Source organism: Lynx canadensis, chromosome A1 (genome assembly GCF_007474595.2).
Source record: "Lynx canadensis isolate LIC74 chromosome A1, mLynCan4.pri.v2, whole genome shotgun sequence".
Taxonomy (NCBI): domain Eukaryota; kingdom Metazoa; phylum Chordata; class Mammalia; order Carnivora; family Felidae; genus Lynx; species Lynx canadensis.
The window spans coordinates 72,703,302-72,728,621 of NC_044303.2; the positions used below are offsets into that span (position 1 = coordinate 72,703,302).

At 38.8% G+C, this 25,320-nt stretch overlaps 2 protein-coding genes across 3 annotated transcripts in view; one reads left to right on the forward strand and one right to left on the reverse strand.

Annotated features, from left to right (window-relative positions):
- ITGBL1 (integrin subunit beta like 1) overlaps window positions 1–6,756 on the forward strand; it is a 211,302-nt gene extending 204,546 nt beyond the window's left edge. The window contains exons 10-11 of the mRNA XM_030313629.1: window positions 2,888–3,001; window positions 3,483–6,756. Of these exons, the coding sequence (XP_030169489.1) occupies window positions 2,888–3,001; window positions 3,483–3,574 (206 nt within the window). The 3' untranslated portion in view covers window positions 3,575–6,756. The remainder of the gene's footprint in view (window positions 1–2,887; window positions 3,002–3,482) is intronic.
- Window positions 6,757–7,697: 941 nt separating this feature from the next.
- Window positions 7,698–25,320, reverse strand: part of FGF14 (fibroblast growth factor 14) — a 618,457-nt gene continuing 600,834 nt past the window's right edge. For both annotated transcript variants that reach the window (XM_030313640.1, XM_030313648.1), the window contains exons 4-5: window positions 13,941–14,139; window positions 7,698–10,827 (exon numbers count right to left, since the gene is read on the reverse strand). In XM_030313640.1, coding sequence (XP_030169500.1) covers window positions 10,691–10,827; window positions 13,941–14,139 — 336 coding nt within the window. In that variant the 3' untranslated portion in view covers window positions 7,698–10,690. The remainder of the gene's footprint in view (window positions 10,828–13,940; window positions 14,140–25,320) is intronic.

Sequence of the window (25,320 nt, forward strand, 5' to 3'; positions counted from 1 at the left end):
CTGGGCCATATGGTCATGAGAAATCCTCTTCTCCTTCCTGTACTTCCATTTTCTCATCTTTGAAGAAGGCAGAAGAATTTGATTTCCTTCTCCTTCTTAAGTCCTAAGGATGTTATGAAGACAAATGAGAAAATGTGGCTGGTTACCCAGGAATGGAAGCCAGTAAGAAGCACAGAAGGGAGATTGGAGCTTTCTTGGGGGCCTTACACGGAGAAGGAAAATAAATGGGTTAGTGATGTTGTGGTCCTGAGGTAACTACCTGAGAGTCCTACCAAAATGGGCCGGCTGCACCCTGTGGCTGGACTGGTCTCATGGGTGTGAGTGGGTGCTGGCCAGCTGAGCTCAACACTTGATCACCTCTTGGCAGTCAGGTGGCCTATGTCCGTCTGATAGAATCTTCTCCCTAAGTTTTTCCCTTTGCAAAGACAGGCAATTTGACCTCTAGCTATTGGTGAAACCAGCCAGAGCACTCCACAGCAAAGGCTATAAGAGGTTCTGATAACTATCCCACTGCGTATTTATTATTACATGCTAGGTTATGCCTAGTCTCACCAGCTGTAGAAGAATTTCCAGCCTCTAAGTTGCACTGAGAATTGATAAACGGGAAGGAACAGCACAGCTGGGGATGATGCTGACTGAGAAAAGCTAGTTTTCAGAGAACACACAGAAATCAATGCCCATTTTTCATTCTAAGTATTTCAGTAACTAGTAGACGTTGGGAACTGAAATTTACTTGTCAAACAATCTATCAATGTCTACTATATTGACTTTAGCTGAGCTTTCCAGTTAGGAAAATACTTTGATATGGCTGGAAGCTAAGTATTTCAGCAGCTATAGCAGTAATTAGAAGAGTTCCAGAATCAAGGGAAAAGTTTGAAATGAAATGTGAGATCTTCTCATGAATTGTGACCAAAAAAAAAAAAAAAAAAGATATACTACGTGTGATACATGAATATCATGGACATACAAAGTCATTTGCTTCTGCTGCTTTGTAGAAATAATTTTGCAATGTAAAGGAGGTACTATTTTAGAAACAACTAAAAACAGTCAAATTCTTCAAATAATTGAGCTTCCTCTACTCGTGGAAGTAAGGCACTAAATATGGTGCCTTCTGAAGAAATTGCAATGAAAAGTCAATGGCATGCCCCAAGTTTTCTTTGTTGCAGATAGATCGCTAACCATGTGCTAAACGAACAGTTGAATGTTGAACATTTCCGTGCCTAAGAAAATTGAAAAAAAGTCTTTAAAATGAAGATAGATTTCTAAAGTAAGGAAACACTGTACCTTGACATGACCAGGAAGGAGCCACCCTCCCTCACAGACGGACCAGCAGGCTCAGTGACTGGCAGCAGCCTGCCAGTCACTCATCAGAAGTGACAGTTGTCTGGATTGTACTGAAGACTATGTAGATCAACCCAGACCCTCAGGAAAACAGTCTAAATGAAATCATGCTGTGGTTAGGCAAGAAGTTAATCAGTGTAAACACAGTTGTCAGCGTATCACTAATTCTGACTACTCCCTTACCTTGAGAAGTGTGACAGGGAATGTCACACATTTAATTTGGCCATTGGGGATTCTTGTAGCTAAATGCATATGCCAGTTTCCACCTGAAATATCACAAAGTGCCTAAGGCCTGGGACACGTTTATACAAATCCTTTGATGATATCTGTGACAAATGCAAATTCTTTTCTGTAACCGCTTTATCCTCCAGCTTGCTAACTCATTTTGCAATCACTAATGTTTCATGGAGGCACTAATTCGTGATTGGTCCCAGTACATTTTGAACTGAGCAATATGGAATTTTGTTAAATATATCAAAATACTTCTTCACATTTTCCTAAGGTGATTTTTGATCTGAAAAATTTAGTGATACCCTTCATTTAGTAAAAGGAAATCACACTGGGAAAGAAAAACCAATCCAAGGAAACAGAAGAAAAGGGGAGGTCCTTTTTATATGTGCTTCTGTTTTAATTTTAAAGTTCTTTACTGCTGCTATGGAAGTAATTTTGCCGTGTGAGGGTTTTTTAGCCTGTCGTGTAAAGACGTGCAGACCAAGAGAGCTTTCTTCTCTTTGTGACATCATTTAATTCATGTATATTCTTTTCTTTTAAATAACCATTCATAAAATTGTTTTCCAGTAGGTCAAAATAGTTTTAATAACAGAAGAGGATGTTTTTCATTAGGGAGGAAGGACAAAGGGGAAATGGGTGAAGTAATGAGAAAGTTGGTTAGACCCAGAACCTCGGAGGAGATGAACATTCTGGGAGGATCATATGTCTCCTCGATCATGGCGGGAGGCCCCGAGGGTGAGATCCGATAAGTCACATGAACACAAGTGAGCGTGTGTACGTTTTGAGCACTTTTCTGAGCCACCCTGTGCAGCACTTTTACGAGCCACCCTAAGAAAAGCATGCAGGCAAAAATCCAAAAGGAGCAGCACAATAATTTAGTGGTACTTTTAATTATAAAATGCATCCTTATTTAATGGACCTTAGCATTCAGTTCCTTTGAAGAGCAGACACTTTTAAAACATGATTCAATTAAGGAGGGAAAAAAAGAAGAAAAGAGGGAAAAAATCATCTATTTTTGAACACCTTTTCGGAAGGCCATCTCTAAGAATCAGCACATTCTGCTCTTATTGACATTTCAACCAGCCCGGGCCATGGAACATTTGCTCAAGGCTAATTGCAACTGTCTAGATCCATAATGAAGCCTTTCCTGGATGACCTTTATGAATGACGGTAAGTAAAGCTCCCCTCTGAGCAACAGGCTCTTCGATAAACTTTTACCTTTGGAAGGTGGGTTATTAGAAGCCCGTTGTCCGTGTGTTGCCGATGTTCTATTCTAGTCAGAAACCCTTAGTGATGATGCCCTTTGTGATTTCAGGTTCTTGCCACTGTGGGAAGTGCATCTGCTCTGCTGAAGAGTGGTACATTTCTGGAGAGCTCTGTGACTGTGACGACAGGGACTGTGACAAGCACGACGGCCTCATTTGCACAGGTGCAGTGTGACCTGCTTGGTTTGCTCCGCACTCCCGGTTTGTGAGAAAGACAAACGGCCCCCCACCCCACGGTGCTGCCCGTGGCTGTGTGTGTGGTAGATACTGCTGTCCCAATTACCAAGTCCTGATAGATGGTTAGATACGTGTGCTAGATAAGTTAAAGGCGAAGTGGGGACGTAGAGAAAGTTCAGCCGGAGTGATACAAGATGGTCACTGCTGAATGGATACTGCATAGTTGGTGCTACCAAGTAGGTGCTGTTAATCGTTTGAAGGATCAGAGGTCCCATAGCTGTTTAATAAGTTAATAGCAACATGGCCGTGCAGTAAAATCTGCAGAGGATGAATGAAATGGTTTTGGTTAGGAACGGTTATGGTTTATACTAACATACTTGAACTTGGTGCATGGTTTATAGTAACACACTCGAACTTGGTGCCTTTCAGTCATGATGATGAACCCCCGCCCCCTGTATTTTATTGCAGGGAATGGAATATGTAGCTGTGGAAATTGTGAATGCTGGCGCGGATGGAATGGAAATGCGTGTGAGATCTGGCTCGGCACAGACTATCCTTAACGACCCCGTGGGACAGGACTGCATTCTTATGTTTGTAGACCATTAGGACACATAAACGCAAAGGAAACCATGTATAATCACCACTAGGACAGGTCAAATAGACTATTGCATGTTTTTCTATTTCTGAATGCCTGAGTGAAGGCTGGGCACCCATTAAAAAACAAGTTAGGCAAAAATCTGATGTAAATAAGGCCAGAAAGAATTTTTCCTCCAGAATTTACACCTGTGGTTCTCAACAAGGGTGACTTTGCCACCCCAGAAAACATTTGGTGACGTCTGCAGATAATTTCGATTGTCACACTGGGTGGGCTGGGAGGGCATGCTACCGGCCTCTAGTGCATGGAGGACACAGATGCTTCTACGAACATCCCACGGGGCACAGGACAGCCCCATGACAAAAAGTTCTCTGACTCCAAATGTCAATAGTGCCGGAGTTGAGAAACACTGAATTACATGGTTGTTACAAAGGCCACAAAAAAAGTGGTCACAAAAAAAACCACATTTGAATCTAAGGAAAAGATATATCCTCACATAAATCCATCCATCATATTTTTTCAGATTCCTTATCACTCAGCATTTCCATTTGGAGTCAGTAAAGACAAACGGGCACAAGGGCTAGTGTCGGGGGGACTAAAGGCTGGATCACCAGTGCTTTTTAAAGAAAAAGACTGGTCAGGTTGAGCCAGTAATTCATGCATCTGATCTCACTTTAAATTCACAAAAGAAGATTCCCTTATGAAGGAAGTATGAAAAGTGTACAATTTAACATTTTTAATAAATAGTGACGTTAAGTTGCTTACAATCTGTGTCAATATATATTTACCTACTGATGATTAACAACAACAACAAAAAAATGAATTGGTATTCAGGGGCACCTTCTGTTACTAGATCGTTTTGTAAACTGGGCAGGGAGGGGTTAGGTGTAAAAGGAATTTGATTTCTCACTATTGTAAATTGCGCCATGGTAACTTGCCTTTTAGAAAGAATATTTAATTGGACATAGGATGGGCCTGAAATATGCATTCATTTCCCTTAAAATATTCTTATTTCTAAGCATACATTATTTACTGAAAAAGCATCATGCAAAGAAGTCAAGAAGAGATACTATGATCAAATGGCACCAGTCTCAAAGCTCAGAAGATTAAAAAAAAAAAAATCTAGAAATGTCTTAAGTAGAAATTACAAATATTCACTCAGTGATAGGAACAAAATGTTTATTTTCTTAATGGTGAAATTTTGCTCTGTATGAAATTCACATTGAATTATGAAAATGTACAATAATTAGGACTTCCCTTACATATTTACAGTTAAATCTACTTACACACATTAGTTTAGGCAACCTTTAATTATTTGGAGCTAAAAAAACCCACTTTTTTTTCTAAATGTGAATTATATTTTGTAAAATCCTAGAGTAATGTAACAAAATCATTTCCGCATTGTTTAAGATGAAAATTTTTACTTGGAAATTTTACTTGATGATGTAAATATCCTAGAGTCATGGCTTGGACTTTATTAAGTCAAATCACCAAAAAATAAGGAAAATATGCATTTGCCGAGTTACTTAAAAATTTAATATTGAAAGTTATTTAAGAGAAAATTTATCTGATGCTGACTTTGATAGTACTAATAGTGTTCTCATACTTTAATAGATTTATAAAATTGTTATCTCTATCCTGAGATGATGGAAGTGCAACCATATTAGTTGTATCTCTATTATTGAGTATGTCCGTTGATATATCAGTTTTGTAAAACGAGGGAAATATAAGCAGTTTAGAAATCATATAGATGATATTCTTTCCTCCTCTCTATCTAATCATTTTTAGCCTCAAACATATTGTAATTATTCAGTAGCAGTTTTGATGACCGGACGATGTGCAATCATCAGAATTCACTACATCATGCAGCTTCCCACACTGCAGAACTCTGCTTTCCATAAAGGACCAGTCAATACTTTAGATTCTGTGGGCCACTGACCTCTCTGTTGCGTGTTCTTCTCTGTTTGTTTGTTTTTAACACTTTAGAAGTATAAAAGGAAAAACAGAACACTCATTCTGAGCTCCTGGGCCATACAAAAACAGACCGCATGCTGGATGTGGCTCCCAGCTGAGCAGTAAGTAGTTTGCCAGCCATGTTCTACTGGAGATGCCCTTAATTCATTCCCTTTGTCTTATCCTGTATTCCTGGGTGCGTCTTAGTTTTCTCCTAACTCCCTCTGTTTGTTATCCCTTTGTACTAACTAAAATGAAAGGGCTTCAATTTTTATGTTTTCATATAAGGAAAATGTCCTCAGCATGTATGGTTTTTTTTTTTTTTTGAGAAAAGGTTTCAATATGGAGAAATTATTATACTATGAAGATTGAAATGTGATTTGTCCAAATTTTTTGACAAGGCTGAAAATACAGTCAGCTATATTCCGGGTTCATTTAGCTACAAATTATTGAACCAAAACTGAGTGATAGCCTAAGTCACATGGTACCTAATCTCTAAGGAATATTTTTCTTTTAAAACAGAAATATTTTCTTTTTACTTCTTTCTGTCTGCTATATTTCATATGTGTGTATGTGATTTTGACTCTAGCAATGCAAACATCAATAGATATATTAAGAAGTTATTTAATTTACATGTTTAAATTGGAAAAAATAAAATATAGTTACATGTAAAGACGTAAATCCTACCCTTCTTCAATGTGATTTTGTATTTTGACTTTCAATCCCATTACTAAGATAAAAACTCCCTCTTTCAAACAAAGGCAGGGCAGGAACCAACTTGTAACAGGTGAAAGGGGAAATGTGCGAATCTCTTCGGCTTGTTCGAGTTCCTGTGACAGGGAGATTAACGTCAGTTGGGAAGGGATGTGACAGGACACGTTTGCTGCTGCTGTTGGCACGCGCCATGCTTGTTGGCAAACCATCACCGAGGAATTCTTCCCCAAGGACTTTTCAATATAATTCGAATTGGGTCCTAAGACCCAAGAGGACATTTTACCCCATTTTCTCCCTGCACCCTTCAGCTAATCCAAATGCCTGCAGCACCTTGAAAGGAATGGCTTCCACCACATCAAATACAAACACAATCTCTGCCAGCAAACATCGGGATTAGACCGAATGATACAGAAAACTGAGAACAAATCAAAACAAATCACAACTCAGCCTTTGTTTGCAGACTCCCTGTCAAAACTTTGAAGCCCTAGTCAGTATCCAAGGGTCCACGGGCCCTGTGTAACCCCTTGTAAGCTAAGAAACTTAAGCTGGGAATTGTATTTTTCTCCAAAGCGATACAGTTCTCATCTGGATGTTGGTATATCGGCATTTAGCCAATTGCTTTCCCTGGAAATAGTCTTGTTCTGAAATAAAATTGGAAATAGTTTTCAATTATTTTCTTTCTTTCTAAAACGGAACTCTTAGTCAATCTGGTCTCTCCCTGAAGCATTAGTTCTCTCTGTAATATTAGGACTAAAACCTTAAGTGAAGCGATACGCACGTCCTAACCTAAGGAACAAGAAGTTTTCGTTGTTTGGTTTGGTTTGGTTTGTAAAAGAAAACCAAATCTAACATTGGTCATCTCGAAAACATCTGACTGTTTTAATGCTTTAGGCATTAATTGAGCAACTGGGTAGGTGTGCTAAAACTACTCTGCTCACTCTCCAGGAGGTAAATAACGAGAAGGATTCCCCAGGAGGTAATGAGAAGGACTGCAGCAGGAGTCTTGCAGGCCCCGTGTGGAGCTCCTAACGCCACCTCCTACCCCAAAACCCTCCGGGCGAGCACACATTTAGAGCAAGGATCTCTAACGTCTGCAGGATTTGTAAGGACATGTTGCTCGGTACCATTTTACTCTTTACATGGGGTGCACCACCTGCATCGCTTCTGCAGTTTTTCCAGGTAAAGTTGTAGCAAAACATTGTAGAAAGCAAACTTAAAACCGGTGTCGCCTGGAATATCAAAACAATTAACATTCCCGAGCATTGCTGAGGGATGGGTGAAGCCATCAGCTACCATAACAGATCAGTAGAAATAACCCTCCCCTACCAGATATGCATGCAAAAAGAATGTGACATTAGAGAGACTCGATGCAATTGACATATGTACATGGAGGTACAAAACACACAGTCTGTAGATACAAATGAATTCCATCGGATTTACTATACAGAACATTGATAATGACAGACTGCACTTACTTAATAACAGCAAACTTAATTTTTGAGGGGAAAACTGGTGAAGTCTTATCCCAGAAAAATAGCAAGAGAGGTATCATCAAAGAGCTAAAATTTTCTTTGGCATGGTAAAGGGGGAAATTGAGTGTACCAACTTATTTACATGATATTTCTCTATATTTGTGGGTGAAGCGATGCCATTTTGTTACATAAAGTTGTTTGATGTTTTGTAATATGCCTTCATATCAATATTTTATTCAGTATGTTGTATGTGTGAATACAACAAATGGTATTAAACACAGAAACTGTACAATGCAGACAAACTCTTTGTATGTAAATTGAATAATACATACCACAGTTCTTGATACGTAGGTCCTACTACATGCAGTTCACCAGTGCTGTCCTTGTCCCATGCAACAGGTGAGACCAGACACAGAGGAAACGGTCTAATTTACAAATAACAAGGACCCGTCTGCAATATGTCTAAACATATATTAGAAGAAAGTATTTGACATCCATTCATAGGGATAAATGCCCTTAGAGACAACTCATATAAAAAACAAAACAGAGATGCACATTTACATAAGTCTCAGTCATTTACAAAAATAAATCTTGTCTTAATTTTAACCAATTAACAGGCTTGCAGTGGGAAAAAACCAGCAAGTAGGGCTGATTACCAAAAACAAATAGGTGGGGTTGTTTGGTGTGTGTGTGTGTGTGTGTGTGTGTGTGTGTGTGAGTTGGGGCGAGCAGTGTGTATAAGCCCATCTAATTGGAATGTCAAGTTAAATAATTCATAGTTTGCAACATATTATAGAATATATGTCTTCCCTAAATAGTTGGTTCATGAAACTCATCTAACATATTTTAACTCATCCTGTTGAAAACGATAGGCCTTAAGATGGTGTAACAGGAAATCAAGAATGGTCAAAGGAATGATTTTGTTATGTTCGTACTTTAGCATTATTGACAATAAATCTACCCAAACGTTATGCTAACTTTTTATTTATTAAAATGAAATCCAATATGAAAATGAAGTAAGCATAAACAGTTAAATTTATACTAAATCTTTAATCAGCTAAGCAGGCCAAAATTTTTAAATGCCGGGCAAGGGCTGTCATGGAGACTTAGGAAAGCAGTGACAAAATAATTTCCAAGAAAATACAGTGCAGATGGGGGGAAATGGCGACTGGGTCAGCCTTCCACGTGGAAATAATAACAAGAGGCCAGTACATAATCCCACATAGAGTTTTCTATAAATGAGGTTCAGTTTGGTCTCAGTTAACTCTTCGGAGGAGAAAACATTGAATTTTATTAAGTATACACAGAGCTAACAAATATATTTCCAAACAGTTTCGTATCAGACATTTTGAAACTCTTTTTATTCAATACCGAACGTTTTGCTTGGTTTCTTCCTTGTGCCGTCAACTATATTCATGGCCTTTCTTAGCAGTTGTCTTCCCTAAGCTCAGAATTATGCAAAAGGAAATTAAGAAAGCAAGATAAAACAAATGCAAATCAACTGAATGGACCGAAAACCTGATGTGTGAACGTGTTGGTTTGCCTTGAATTTTATCCAGAATAGTTCAACAGACTGCATTCTGAGATCATGGCAAGGCACCTCTACCCCAGCCACTGGGCAACTGGGGCCCCAAGAAGCTGAGTTACAGGTTTGGAGTGGCGAAATACACAGTACCTGACTCAGCATGCTGAGCTAAAAAAAATATTTTTTCCTAATAATATGTCCAGTTTTAAAAACTTGTCATTAAACACCAAAAATATTAAAGTCTAATTTATAACTAACGTTTGCATTGCTGCTGCAGAAAAAGAACACAACAGCCGCCTTGCCCATGCTCTGCTGAGTATGAGTGGAACGCAGCCAAAACTGGGGATGGCATTCAGTTCGGTTCATTAAAAACAGGTAGGATTATATCTGAAATGGATTTAGGTAGCGCAATTCTTGTAGGTTGTAATTATTGAATTTTATTTTTTTTCTTTTTTTTTTCCCAAATAATGAGGATTAGTAGATGAAAAAATGAACCTTAATCAGGCCTACAAGGCCTACAGAGTTCTTTGGACCCACTTTCTCAAAAACCAGTGGGTCTTGCTCGCTGGGCAAGGCAAATGTTACCATTAACCAGTAAGCTTGTGATATGTATAAAACACACACACACACAAAGGAACTATAGGGGGGTGTCAAACACATATCTTTAGAGAGCTTCCCCTGGACTGTGTTTGACCCATTTCTCACCCTGGCCACACCGACCAGAGGAGCACAGTATCTGCTACTGGACAGAGCATATATGTGTGTTTAATTGAGAGTGGGAGCCGGAGACAACACTCTTAATCTTTATAGATGCAATTTGTACTAATAGGTTGAGAAGGCTTCCTGATTCCCTGATCGCTCTCCGAACTAAGCCAACTGCAACATTTAAGATTTAGAGGAATACAATCCCCGCAAAAGGTCACAGACAGTGGAGCGGGCAGCCCTGTAAAAACGGGGGGAAGAGAAATCCATAATAGCACAGGTTTACAGCGTCTAACTAGAAATTACTCAATAGTATTTGTGTGCTACAAAATTGAACTTAAACACATGGATTTCGCTGAAACAGGACTCAAAAAGGATTATGGGTAGCTGTCAGCAGGCAAGGTATCGAGTGTACTTGTGAAGTATGTCATTCACATGAAGTGTCACAGTCACAGAAAAGATATTAAAAAGGCATTCCATATCTGGTAGGGCATTCCATGGTCTGAGTTGAGCTGGTTGTCCAGGTGTCTTCTTGTTCTGGGGATGCAACAGGTTGAAGATTTATCCACTTGCAATCAAGAAGTTCGAGACAGCAAAGAGCAAGCATTGGCTTACTTCCGGCCGCTCCTCAGCCGCGGGAGCAGGAATGTCTGGCAAGGATAAATCACTCAACTGTGCTCAGGACGAATAAGTCACAACACCTGTGAGGATCTGGCTATGTTGTCTTACTTTTGTTGACTGGTTTGCCTCCATTCATTATTGCCGACGCACTTGTGCTTTTACTTGGCGTCACCCCGGCCTTCGGGACCGTTTCTCCCACGTCGTGCAAAGATGGTTCTCGGTACATGGCAACTGGGGATGGGCGGCGGGGCGTGAAGAAGGGAGGAAAGGAGACATTAGGGCGGTTAGGTTCAAGAGTAGAGTGGCCAGGCCTGACACACCGGAAGTAATTCAACCCCTCGTAGAGGGGACTTCCTGTGTTAAAGCAGTAATTTCCTGCCCCAGAAGGGAAGACAGTACTTCCTCCACATTCTCCAGCTTGTGTAACTAATATGTGCACTTGAGTGAGTGTGGGTTTTTGTCTAGGAGAGAGGGTTTAAATAGGAGCAGTGGCCTCTTTGTGGGGCTCAGATATAAAGTACACACAAACACACACACCAATGGCAAGCACTTAGATAACATATCTGCATATCTCCTTTAGGGGGGGCACAAACCTGTTTCTCTTTGTCCAGTCAGGAAGACTCATACTTCCCTCCCACTGCACCCTGATGTCAACACTGAAACCCCTCACTCCCATTCATCTTTTCGAGTCCTGGTATTTACCCTCTAGATCATCACGTTATTTTCCACTCAAGTGGTTCAAAAGCAACATAATCACACTCGCGTCAACTTCAAAAGCTATCCAAAGCAACAATAACTCACTTTCCTTAGCCAGGGACTGTGGGAGATCATTCTTTAGATTTCCTCTCCCACCATCATGGAAAGAGACCCTTAAAAATCTGAAGGCATGTGTGGGGCATTTTGTATTTTTATGCCTCATTCTGATATGTTATTAAAAACCTAATAATTGATGTCATATAAGGCAGAAGCACAGAATGGCAAGAGTGCATGTGGGATGGATGCCCGAGTAAGTCCTGAGCAATTGCTTGAATAGTGTCCAGTGGCTCAGTTAATCACAGTAGTTCATGTGGGTTTTTGGAAAATAGTTCTAGGGAATCTTGCAGAAGGACATTTCAGGGGGACTGATGCTTGGGGGAAATTAGCTGAGTTAAAATCATCTGCCATCAGAAATACTCAGGAATTAGAGCTGTCTAACCTGCTTTTTAGGCTTTGGAAAGGGTCTGATATTTTATGAAGAGACTCTATGGTCAGGATGGACCACCATATGCGTTCTCCATGCTCAAGGTGGTACAACTTCTTTTGCATCAATGCAGCATGTGGATTTTCAACAGCACACATATTTGAAAGTGCATGTGTACACCAGACCTGCCTGAAATGACTTGGCAAGGTAGTAAAAGGGATTAATCCATATCCTTGAAGCAATGTCCGATTTCTCCTCTCTCACTACTAATTCAATTAGGAGACAATAGCGGCAGAGCATTAACCTTGATTGTCTATGTGGTGAAGTTGTGTAAGAGACAGGAATGCCCCAGAGCATCAACAATTAATCAAGTACCTAATTTGCCATAAACATTTCCAATCATATAATTTACATCCTGTAGGGGTTTTGAAATTAATTCTCCTCTATAACTTACACTACGTGATAACCTCTGTCATTATAATTAATACCCCCTTAATTGTTCTTAGAGTACCTCTGTCTGCTAATTATTTGAAAATACTGTTCCTCTCTGCCTGAAAAATACATAAATGCACAACACACACACACACACACACACACACTCAACTCTTCAGTGTATGATTCAAATACCAAGTGATATTATTACACCTCATCTCAGTCTCCGATATTTCCTGCTAGATATACAAAAATAGCAGGTCTCCAGATTTTGCTTCAGTTAAGAGACATAAAGTCCCTTTTGATTTTCATTACATTTATGTAGCTAAAAGATAAGGTTTTAGAAATTTGGTTAATTCTCATCTGTTCATATTCAACACAAAAGTTAATATAAAGAGACAAAGCGAGGTGGCAAATAAACCAAGATTTTTCTAGAACTGCTACAGACTTAGTTTTTTAATTTTTCACTTGCATTTGAATATTGGTGAGTCTGATGGTCTCAAAATTCATCAACAAACATAAGGCCAAATCATAGAGGTGTTACTCTGGAAGAATAGCCAAACTCTCTCATTTCTTATTTCTACTCTAATTGCCTTATGATCTATCATATAATGAGAATAATTCACTCATATTTCAGATTCTGGCATAATTCTTCCTTTCCTAGATGGGCCATGGTGGCTAACCAGTTGGTTTCAATGGCTTGTTCTGTAGGCAAATTGAGTTAAGGGGACAGTAAGCCATTATTGATGAAATCATACAGATGGTAGTAACCAGTAAGAGTGGTTTTCCAAACTTAGGCGAACTGAAAGCTGAATTATGCATTCACAGATAACTAATAATTAACCTTTAATATTCCAAATTATCTCATTCCTATATAAGGAATATGGATTATAAAAAACCAGTGTACATTTTCTCTTGATGGCTAAACCTTTCTTCTGGGAACAAAAAAACAAAAGGAAAATCAAACTAAGTTAGATGAAAGTGTTTATTTAGTTAGTGTAGATCTGCTTTTTTGTCAAAGGTAAGCAAAAGTATTTGAATAGACAACACTTTTGAAATGCCTCCATGTCAATTTTTTTTGTAGTTCTCAAAAATTATGTAGATAAGGTAAATGGAACTTTTGGCAGAATCCTTAATGAGAAAGGCGCAGATGCTTCTGATTAATTATCAACACTTCGTGGTCTGCTCTCTGTGAATCTGATCAAAGTAAATGCCAAGGCTTCATTGTTTTCAAGTGAATATATAAGAAGGTGGTACCAAAGTTTACTAAACAATTTCATAGTTGGAAGGGAGATCTGTGATATCGACACTCTCTCAAGGCCAAGTGATTAACCCTTCATTTTCTGTAATTACAATAATTCACAAGTATGTGATTACTTTCAGCTAAATACCATCAAAATGGGCAAATACTTGTATTCCATAATTTTCAAAACTTAACTGTGTATGTATATATGTACATATATAGGCATATATTTTTATAAATCCCGTAAATCTTTATATCTATGTTTATGATTTATGTGTATGTGTATATATATATATCATACACGCACATATGTAAAGTGTACAAACCTTAGATTCATGGCTAAAGTAGATATCTGTGTGATTACCACCCAGATCCAGGTACAGATAATCTCCAGCATTCCATGAAGTTCCTTGCGGCCAATGTAGAGTTAGCAATGGGGAAAATAAATGTGTGGTAAACTGAGAAGGATAATGTACACAGAACACTCACCTTCCAATGGCTTGGGTAGAAAATGAGCTGCTGGTTTGGTTTTCTTTACTCTGTTTCCTTTCATGACTTGCCCTTCCTTATTCAATCCCAAAAACCAGGCTCTACCAGATTCCTGTTGTCTATACAGCATAGATGAGTAGATGACATAGTAGTTTTCAAAAACAGATTCTTTAAACTTGCATTCAGGGGTAAACAGTTCCTGTTGAGACAAGAGGAAGAAAAGACAGTTAGAGGAAGGAATGGAAGCCTCCCCAAAATTTGTCTTTATTCCTCCAGAAATTTGTCTGCCCGGGAGGAATGAGCCAACCCTTGGGCAGAGATGACCAGCCTCACCTCGTCCTCACGTACTATTTGCACACTTTTTAAATATGCAATGAATAGAGAAGAATCTGCTACTATTGGGAACATATGCAAAGGCAAGAGTATGGATGTCCTTTTGCGAGAAAATAGGAGACACGCACAAACTCAGAACAGTCTCAGTGAAACAGTGTACAATTCAGCCAGAGTACAACCAGAAAAAGCACAATACTCACAATATGCTAAACAAAAATAAGATTTATACTTACGGAATTTGTTCATCTATTTTCACTATTTCCATAGGAATAATTATATGCTCCCCTAGTAGCTGCTAGCCATGCATTAGATCACTGATATGATAAGGTGTTATGTTTTACCTACAAAGAGACCCAAAACTCAAAGGAAAACCATGACAATCAGCTGGCACACAAGCCAGCCACGGGAGTTGAGGATGGGTGTTGTGTCAGCTGCTCATAGAGATGGGAGCTGGAAATAATGACCTAATTCCATGCTTTGGAACCCCACTGGATTTATTATTTTTAAAAAAAATTTTAAAAATGTTTATTTATTTTTGAGAGAAAGAGACAGGGCACGAGTCAGGGAGGGGCAGAGAGAGAGGGAGACACAGAATCCGAAGCAGGCTCCAGGCTCTGAGCTGTCAGCACACAGCCCGATGCGGGGCTCAAACTTGTGAACTGTAAGATCACAACCTGAGCCAAAGTCAGACGCTCAACCAGATGAGCCGACCAGGCGCTGCACACCAGCTAGAATTTTTGAAGAGAAACATTAAAAGCTGCCCTGACTGCAATCCACCTGGCTTTTCTGGAAAGGGTAAAGTGAATCAAGTGCCCTGAGTCTCACTGCCATGATCTCCACCAATGACCAGCCCAAAGCTCCCTACTATATGATTATCATTAATGACATAAATATTCATAGATGACTTTTACACATTTCTTTTTTTTTAATTTTTTAAAAAAGTTTATTTATTTTGGAGAGAGAGAGAGTGTGTGTGTGTGTGAGCTGAAGAGGGGCAGAGAGAGAGGGAGACACAGAATCCAAAACAGGCTCCAGGCTCTGAGCTGTCAGCACAGAGCCCAACGCAGGGCTTGAACCCAAGGACTCTGAGATCATGACCTGAGCCGAAGCCGGATGTTTAACCAACTGAGCCACCCAGGGGCCCCATACACACTTCTAAACTTTAATCAAGAAAGACATTTCTGAGAGACTTCTATTAAAAGTAATTTAAAACTTCAAGCTTCCTAGTTATACACACAGAAATGACTTAACTAGTCTTTGTGGCTATTTTAAATAGTTCAACACTGTGCTATTCTATATATATATATATATATATATATATGAAATATAGATGCAAAATAGAGGTTTCTTGTCATTGGCCTTTTAAAAACTATCACTGTACTTGAAAAAATTTTCACCTGAATAGATTTTTATGACTGCAGAAAATAACTTGTTTCTTTTTTTATACATTGTTTTCTTTATGCATTCTGAAAAACACGTCCTTTAGGGACCAAAAATTAAACCTGTAAGAGTTAAAGTTATGCCAGCTATAATAAGGAATGTGACATTACTGCCTGTGGAAAGGTTCTTTCAATATTTCCCACGAGAGTGTGAATTATCAAATGGTGTCCCTTGCCGGATACAATTAATTCAGAGTGCCCCATAACTTTAATTCGCTGAAAGCTAATAGTTTTCCAAGGGGAACAGGTTTTGTTAATGGCAGACGTTTTTCATGACAAAGATAACAGATCCAAAAGGTGATTAATTTGATGAGATGAAAGTAGCCAAAAGGTGGGCTTGGCCCCTCCCAAAGGAATTTCGGTAGGTCTTCATTTCTTCTATATGATGCCAGCTCAGGTTTGAATGAGATCCCACCCAAATAAATATTCTGGCCTTCTACAATATCTTATTTTTCCAAATATCCTCCCATTAGTTCTCTTGCTAATAAATGACAGTCTCTGAGTTAATCAGGCCATGCTGTAGAGGGAGGACTGACTAAAGGATGCATGCTCACACATTTGTGGTGGGGAAAAATAAAGTGGAATGCTGTAAATCTGGCTTGCCCTCAAAAGACTAATAAATACAACATACTATTTGAATGTGCACCTTCTATGACAAACAAATTAGACTCTGTGTGTCGCTGGCCTTTTATTGAGACAGGCCAAGGCATCCGGTTTTACCTGTTAAAACCTGTCTCAAAACCAGCTGGGAGGGGGGTGGAGAAGAGCTGACCCAGGAGGCCACTCCCGGGTCACAGGAACTGGCACCTGCCATCTGGGATAGCCGGTCTCTGCCCAGAGCCTGGCTCACCTTATTGACAGGATTACTGACTGGCCTTTCCCTAGAGACACCGGGGCCTCCAGTGTTGGAAAAGCAGTTACACAGAGTAGTCAACCCCTATCCCCATCTGATCCCCACTGCTCAGAGGACATTACCAATAGCAAATTAGGAACATGTCACATGGTCTCTATCCTAAATTATATATGAAAGAGAATGAAGATCCTAGATGTGGAAGAAATCATTTGTTCTTAGAGTATACTTCAGGACCTCGGACACTAGGTCTTTCTCTTTTTTTACTTTAAAAAAATTTATTTATTTATTTATTTATTTATTTATTTATTATTTTTAACATTTATTCATTTTGAGAGAGAGAGAACAAGTGGGGGAGGGCAGAGAGAGGGAGACAGAGGATCCAAATCAGGCTGTGCTCTGTAATCACAGAGCCCAGTGTGGGACTCGAACCCAGGAACCGTGAGATCATAACCTGAGCTGAAATCAAGAGTCGGCTGCTTAACCAACTGAGCCACCCGGGTGCCCCTGACACTAAGTCTTTTTAGATAAAATGTTTGCCTCTGGCGACTCTGAGGAAGTCATTCCACATCCCCCTTCTGTGAGGTGGGCCAGTGACTTCACAGATATGTGGATAGGAAGGTAGATTAGGGAAATGTGAAGGGTTTTGGACACTTTGATAATTACTTAGATTCCTTATGAGCAAGAGGTAGATATGCAGACAGTACTTCCTGAATAAGCAAGGGAATAATGATTTAGTCTGGTATTTTGCAGACACGTATCTGTTGTCAGTGTGGAGGATGGTTCTGAGACATTAGTAACACTTATACTCTGATGTGTTGAAGCCCAGTCTCTTGCAAAATGGACTTGAAGATTGTACATGCATATATGTGCGTTCACCTTAGTAATCAGTGTTGCTATCATTATCAGAGACACACAAAGTAAGAAGATAAATAGCACCGGAATTGTGACACATTGTTAAATTGAGTTATGAACTTCCTTGCAGCCCAGACGAACAGAGAAAGGCTCTATGTTCTAAAAATTATTGAAGACAGAAACCCTTTTCTTTTTCTTGGTCCTACCTTCTAAAAGGTATTTCCTTGCAAGGGAAAACTGGCATTGACCAAATGAATAAAACATAACCCATAAACATACCTGCTGTTGATAACAACTATGCAATTAACATGGCCACAGTATTGTGTCTGAGTCCCACAACATGCTTTAGGAGGACAGATGGAGTGAATAGTCCCACAGGTGGACATTGTTGCTGATGAGATCCCTAGGGTACATGTAGCCAGCAGGGGTCACAAACTCGGTGCCTCTACTGACCAGGTAGACACAAGAGTGAAGCTGGCCGTTGGAACCCTGGCACCATTATGAGGCTAAATGCCCCCCAGCTCAGGCTCAGTGTTGAAGAGACCGAGTGGTGGAAAGAATGATAAAAAAGAACAGCTGTTCCTCACACGGTTCTCATGTGAAAATAGAAACCTTAGAGCTTTAGTAAGCCCGGTTTTCCAAAGGAAATAAGACATCAGGTTTCTAGATACAATTTCCTTTTAATAGTAGCAACTATTTCTTAATTCTTGTTTTTGTTTTTCAGTATCAGAGAGACCCAGGGTCAGAGACGGGCCCATGAGCCTGTAGTTTGAGACCTCCAATGTAGAGGAGCAGAAACACTAAATGAAGAAGGGAGCCCAGGTGGCTTAGCAGCACAGCCCTAACCTATCGTATGGTTTTTATACGTTTGAGTAATACGATGATTGTGCCAGTGAACTGCTCTAAAACCGGCAGTGATAAAATGAGAATGCTTATTTAGATGTAAGCTTAAATAGAAACTCTCCGAAACTGCCAAAATGAAACAGAATAGGAGTTTGATGTGTCTTTTTCTCATCTTGCCTGCCTATATTTAGAACCACCGATACCAAAACATCAACAACAATGGTTGAGTTCCAGCAGAGGCTTAAATATTAATTTGTATCATTGCCAAACTAAATCGTCAACTCATAGAATAGAAAAACAGAACAATTAGACAAAAACTTCCTATCTCCTTTTATGCATGTGGTTGTTCTGAATTGAAAGCACCATCTGTGGTGCACTTATTATCTTAACAGTAGGGGCAGAATCCCTCTTCTCAGGGAAATGCCTTTGTTTAGGAAAATACCCCGATAAGCCATTTGCATATACTAAGGGAGGCTTCTGGGTTCTGGATGAAAGAAGAGGGTGGAGGGAAGGGAAGGCCCATGTTCTGTATTTCATAACTAATGAAGAGCTACGAACCCAGATAATTAAGGAAAACCATAACCAAAGTGCTGAAAGTGACCGTGAGGCTCTAAGTCAGTGGTCCAGCAAGCTATAGCCCAAGGGACAAATGCAGCTACCATCTCTTCTGGTAGCCTACATTCCAAAGTTCAGGAATGAATTGTTGAGACAGATTGTATGGACCGCGAAGCCTACAATGTTTACTGTATGGTGATTTGCCAAAAAGCTTTACCAACTCTGATCTAAGGACTTCCCAACCTAGATAAATATGGAGGGGTTGTTCATTAAAATTCAAATTACTAAGGAGCTAAGTATTGCCAAATTGAACTTGGATTCTACCTATTTTCACATACACAATTGTAAACAATTTCAATCAGTTTCATGAGTTTGTCCCTGGAAAAGCCCATACGGTGTGTTGTGAGCTTGGGTTTCTGGTTAGGAGATGCAAGTAGTTAGCTCAAAAATTCCTTCAGTCGCTGCACCAACTAGGAGAAACGCAAATTTGCATTTGGTTAATATCTACAAGTTTGCCTACCACCAGCATCACCATCACCTCCGCTGTTTCAAAGGAAAATATATAAACAGGCATTCCAGATAAATGTACAGCATCTATTACAAGATAAGGCAAATCTAAAATAGATTAAAAAGAGAGGGTAGAGAAATGATATTAGATAGACACTAGCAAATAGCACATGATAAATGCACAATAAATAATACCTGTTAATATTATGTTAACTTCTATATTTTCAGAGTCATCAAAAAGCCCAGTCTTCTCTCATCAATATCTCAGTAATGACCCTGACCCTGAACTTTGGAGTGTTTCTCCCCAGACTTAAACAGAGAAGGAAGGAGCCAGACTCCAAGTTCTTCCTCGGAGAACAGTAACAAATCATAAAGGTTTCTTGCAAACCTCAAATAAGATAATAGAAGTGCAAAATAATTGGTAAAGTGTACACTGAGTTGTAAACTATAGGCATATTTATATTTATATTGGTAATTATATAATATATAGAACTCCAATGTTCACTGTTACTATGGCCAGGGAAGTAGTGACTTAATTATTCTTCACAGCTTTCAGTTCAATAGACATTTCTACATACAGGAATCCCAAAGATCCACATGACCTGAATTCTCAGGGTTTTTTTTTCTTCCTTTTCTACTCCTCAGAGATATCACATACTAGAATTTATCCTGAGATCAGTAGAGATCTACCTGTTCTCCTTCACCTTCTATGGTTTCAAAATCCATGGTTTGCATTAATGATACTGTTCTGATGCTACTCAGCTCTTTAAAAAGAAATTGTGGGTACCCTGAAGACTACATTTAAGGAAAGAATATTCTGACCTTTTAGAAGAGTTTACAGTTGTGAATCTGGGGACAAGACAGAACTTGTAGTTAACACTCAAAAACAGACAACCGAGGTGACTAATGTAGTTATCTGAAACTCTACATAATCAAATATTCATAATATTAGACCATGACTAATACCCACAGGAAGAAAAAAAAATTCAATTGTTTGTGCATGTACTTCAGAATAAAGCATAATTACATTTGTGTTTAGGAGACAGCTTTTATTTGATTGTAAGACCCAGTGGTTTGAAGTATATTGTTCCCAACAAAGCAGGCTCTCCAGTACTCATATTTATACATCCAAAAGCTCTTCCTGAAGTAGTTTCTAGAGAAAAAAATTGCAAATGAAGACCCTTTCTTTCTTTCTGTCTTTCTTCTTTCTTTTGCCAGGAAAGACACTATTTGACATTTAGAGATGTTATTATATAAACACAGATTTATCTTTAGACATATTGATTTATGTATTAAATATATTTTTAACTTATTATATTGAATAAATATTTTCTTTTTATGACTTATTGACATATTTGTTTGGAACTGTGGCAAGAATGTAATTTGTTTATTATACTAAATAATTGATTTAATTTATTTATTTATACAACTATGTACTTTTATGTATGTTCACGCATGTTATATATACACATATATAAAATTTTTAACTATCCATAGGAGAATATATATATCTGCTTGCTATTCAGGGACCAAATAGCAACTTTTTCACCTGGGAACTTGTCAGAGATGCCAAATCCTGGGCTCCACTGCAGATCTACCAAGTCAGAATTTGCATTTTAACAAGACTCCAGATGATTTGTATGACTATTAGAGCTTGGTAAATATTGGAATATGTTCCTATTACCATTAGTAAATTTATAAATGATCAGAAAATTTTAGGAAATATCAATTAAACTGGTATTATTCATAAGCTTATTACTATTTCTTAACATTAGTATAACATTTATTGAAGCAAGAAAATGGAAACAAATAAGAAAGTAAAGTTTAAGATTAAATAAAAATATATGCCAACTGGTTCTAGAATGTTAAATCTGTTTTCTCTAGAATATAGACATGGATAAATCCCTAAAATAATAATGCTTGTAACATGAACAGATGGTATCAGTGCTATAAATATTAGCAAAAAAATTACAAAATAAATATGCTTAAGAAACTGCGGATCCAACTGTACACCATCCTCACACATTTTTCAGTGCTCAACAGTGAAATCTTTACCACAATAATGATGATAATAATACTAATGTTAACAACTTTTACTCTTACTTAAATTATGTATACTCTGCATCAGGCACTGTGCTAAGCACTTTACATAATCAATGATTTTAATCTTCACCATCATTCTACAGGATTGGTGCTATTATCTCCATTTTAGAATGGAAGATATTGATCATGGAGAGTTTAGTAACTTGCCCAAATACATTTATTTTCATCAAGATAAATATATCTAACTATTCCTACTCATTTATCATAGCATTTAGCTGAAAATATCTCTTCTTTTAGGTATGCAATCAATTGCCAAAATGGCCCAAATGCTTCACCCTCCCCTGAACAATGCTCTTAGCACGTAATTTGACACGTCCTCCCACCGTGAGTCAAGGTGAAGAAAGTAGAGGTCTGATGACCTCCTGCACAGTCTCTCCTCCTCCTGCACAGTCATGACAGCATGCCTGGCTAGCCTGCTTGAGGAGAGACATCGGTGGAGTAGAGCCAGCTGTTCCAACCTAGGCTGGCCCATTCCCAGACACACAGTCAAGTCCTGCCCGAGATCTACAGAGTTGCTTAGCCAAGCTCCACCTGACCCCCACGTGTACAAGCTGTATGCACTTAACAGTTACGTGCCACATCAGCTCTTGTGGTTGTACATGGTGTCATAAAGGCAATTGATAACTGATACAGGTAATTACTTTATCCTTCAGCTAAAACACAGAAAATATGTATCTTATCTGCTGATCTTTATATCTACACCTGCATGCAAAAGAAAATATAGATGGAAAACAGTAATGAGTGATACATGCTATTATATTGACAGAGGTGACTCATCTCTCTATGTTATTGTACAGAGGGAAAGAAAGCAAATTCTTAAGAGAGTGAAAAAAAAAAAAAAAAAAAAGAAACAAGAAAACATACGGGTACTTAAAATGAATCTCTTCTCCCCTTCGCCCAACCTGTATACAACATTTCTCCCCATTGATCAGTTAAAGAAACATTGAACAAAACAGAAATTGGGTTGGCTGCCATCTGTTGCCAACCATCCCCCCAGAAAAACACAGTCCATGGCTGTCATAAATTCCCGAGGAAAGGTGCTGGAATCGGATGAGGGTGTCATAGTGGATGATGTTGTGAGTAAAAACTGAGCTCTCAGATCAAATGTGTTCTGGTGTTTTATCACACATCAGCTTCCCAACGGTATACTTCTCCAACATATGTAGGGTCATATGCTAACTGTACTGAACTTTGCTAAAAGAGAAATGTAAAACCGACAGTGCATTATGTGAAGGGAATCACACTGAATATATGTAAGCAAATCCAGAAAAAGTGCTGCTATGAGTTTTAAAATCTTTTCTGGACGATCTAAGTGAATGATGTCAACAGATAACATATGCACACAGTGATATGCAAGCTTCTTGGTCTGACAAATACAGGCTTCATCAAAGCAGAGATTCGTGGCGTCTCAATGTCAGATTATCAGCATCGCCTCATCCTCCATTTTAAGGATTTTACCGATTCAGTTAGTGATTGGTACTTTTGTTACAGCAGAAATATCAAGTGAAGTCGAAGTTGTAGATAAACCAATCATGACAACGTCAGGGAATATTTTAGAACATTTTAGAAATAGGGTCATCTCATTCAAAAGGTAAATGACAGAATATATTACATAGTCTCCATCATAGGACTACTTAAAGTTTGGTTCAGGGACCCGTGCCCGGCTACAAATTATTTATACCCTGTCTGCAATGAAACAAGTACAGAAATTGAGCAAAAGCATTTATAAACTTCTGTAGCAATTTAAGAGTATTTGTTGAATGTAAAATTAAAAATGCTGCCCTGGGGCGCCTGGGTGGCTCAGTCGGTTAAGCGTCCGACTTCAGCTCAGGTCAGGATCTCGCGGTCCGTGAGTTCGAGCCCCGCGTCGGGCTCTGGGCTGACAGCTCAGAGCCTGGAGCCTGCTTCCGATTCTGTGTCTCCCTCTCTCTCTGCCCCTCCCCGTTCATGCTGTGTCTCTCTCTGTCTCAAAAATAAATAAATGTTAAAAAAATAAAATAAAATGCTGCCCTTTTATTTGTATTTTTAAAAATAATTTTTTAGCACTTATATTTTCTTTTTTTTTTTTTAAATTTTTTTTTTCAACGTTTATTTATTTTTGGGACAGAGAGAGACAGAGCATGAACGGGGGAGGGGCAGAGAGAGAGGGAGACACAGAATCGGAAACAGGCTCCAGGCTCTGAGCTATCAGCCCAGAGCCCGACGCGGGGCTCGAACTCACGGACCGCGAGATCGTGACCTGGCTGAAGTCGGACGCTTAACCGACTGCGCCACCCAGGCGCCCCAGCACTTATATTTTCTTATAAGCACTTATATTTTCTTATATTTTACTTATAAGTTCTTATATTTTATGGAAATACCTCTCTGCAAAAGATTAAAAATTAAAAAGATAAATACTGCTGTCTACCACAGATGTCTAGGGAACACTGCTCTATTATAGACTGGGTTAAATGTGAGTGTAAATCTAATTAAAGGAGAACTAAAACGCATCTTAGTAATAATTAACACATTTTCATTTATCAGTATAAGTTGGTCACAAAGCTAACTGCTTTACATGTATGATCTCATTTTATTCCTTTTAGCAAACTATGGCATTATAGTTAAGCATCTGGGTAAGAGTTTGTGCAGAGCAGGGTTTGATCCTCAGCTGTCTGACTCTATGGCCTGGGCTCTAAATCACTAGTTATATCATTGGTCAACCCAGTGTAGTTCTAAAAGGGAATCTAAGAGAGGAATGTGACTTGATAACAACTAGGGCGACCACAAACCCAAGTTAAGAGAGTTCCAGAACAAATGTTCTCCTTCAATTGAATGACCCTCAGGAAAGGACTGGAAAAGATTATTAAGTAAATTTGGATAAAGTATTTAAAAATTATCGGCCTTGGGGTACCTGGGTGGCTCAGTCAGTTAAGCATCAGACTCTTAATTTCGGCTCAGGTCATGATCTCATGGTTTGTGGGATTGAGCCCCACTTGGGGCTTTGCGCTGAGTATGAAGCCTGCTTGGGATTCTCTCTCTCTCTCTCTCTCTCTCTCTCTTTCTCCTTCTGCCCCTCCCAAGATTGTGAACACATGCACTCTCTTTCTCTCTCTCAAAAATACATAAATAAATAAATTAATTAATTAATTGATTAATTTAAAAAAATTATCAGCCTTAGCACTTGTTTTATTCTTAATTTATTACTCGTCCCTAATGTCTCAGGAGTGTTGGGTTTGGAAAGGAACTTGTATCTGCTCTGGTCCTGTCAGGTGTCATATTTACCTGAGAGAGAATAAAGAAATACAGGGAGTTAGCATTTAAGAAATAAGATGACACAATTAAGGGCTTCCAAAATAACTGGAGGGGAAAACAACAACAAAAGCCTGTGTTCCCAGAGTCTGGTGCCTCTGGCCGTGGTGAGGGTGTGGGTGGGGGAGGGGTACAGCAGAGACATTCCTGAATGGGACAAAGGCTGCTGCGGAAGATAATCATCTCTTTTACACCCAACAAGACAAAGGCATTACCACTGACGGTAGCAAACATTTTCAAATCATTGCACTAGAATTTTTGTTAGCCAAAACAAGCAAAATTTGCTTTGCAAAAAAAAAAAAAAATAATAATAATAATAATTAATTTTTAAGTTAACATAGTTAGAATAGAGGTATTCAGTATCTAGTCATGCCCTAGCAAACCCAGTCCAGTTGCTTATTCTTTCTTTATTGTGTTCTTTCAAAAGGTACTTTTGAATGTACTTGCTAGCCCATTCTGTCTTGACTGAGTATAAAATGTCAAATACTTAGCTGTGACTGTTATTCTGCCGAATTCTATGAGTGAGTATGTCCTTGTTTTCTTCCACTTACCTCCTTGAACTGCATTTTAATACTATTTCTATGACTGTTCATGTTTCTTTCTTTAG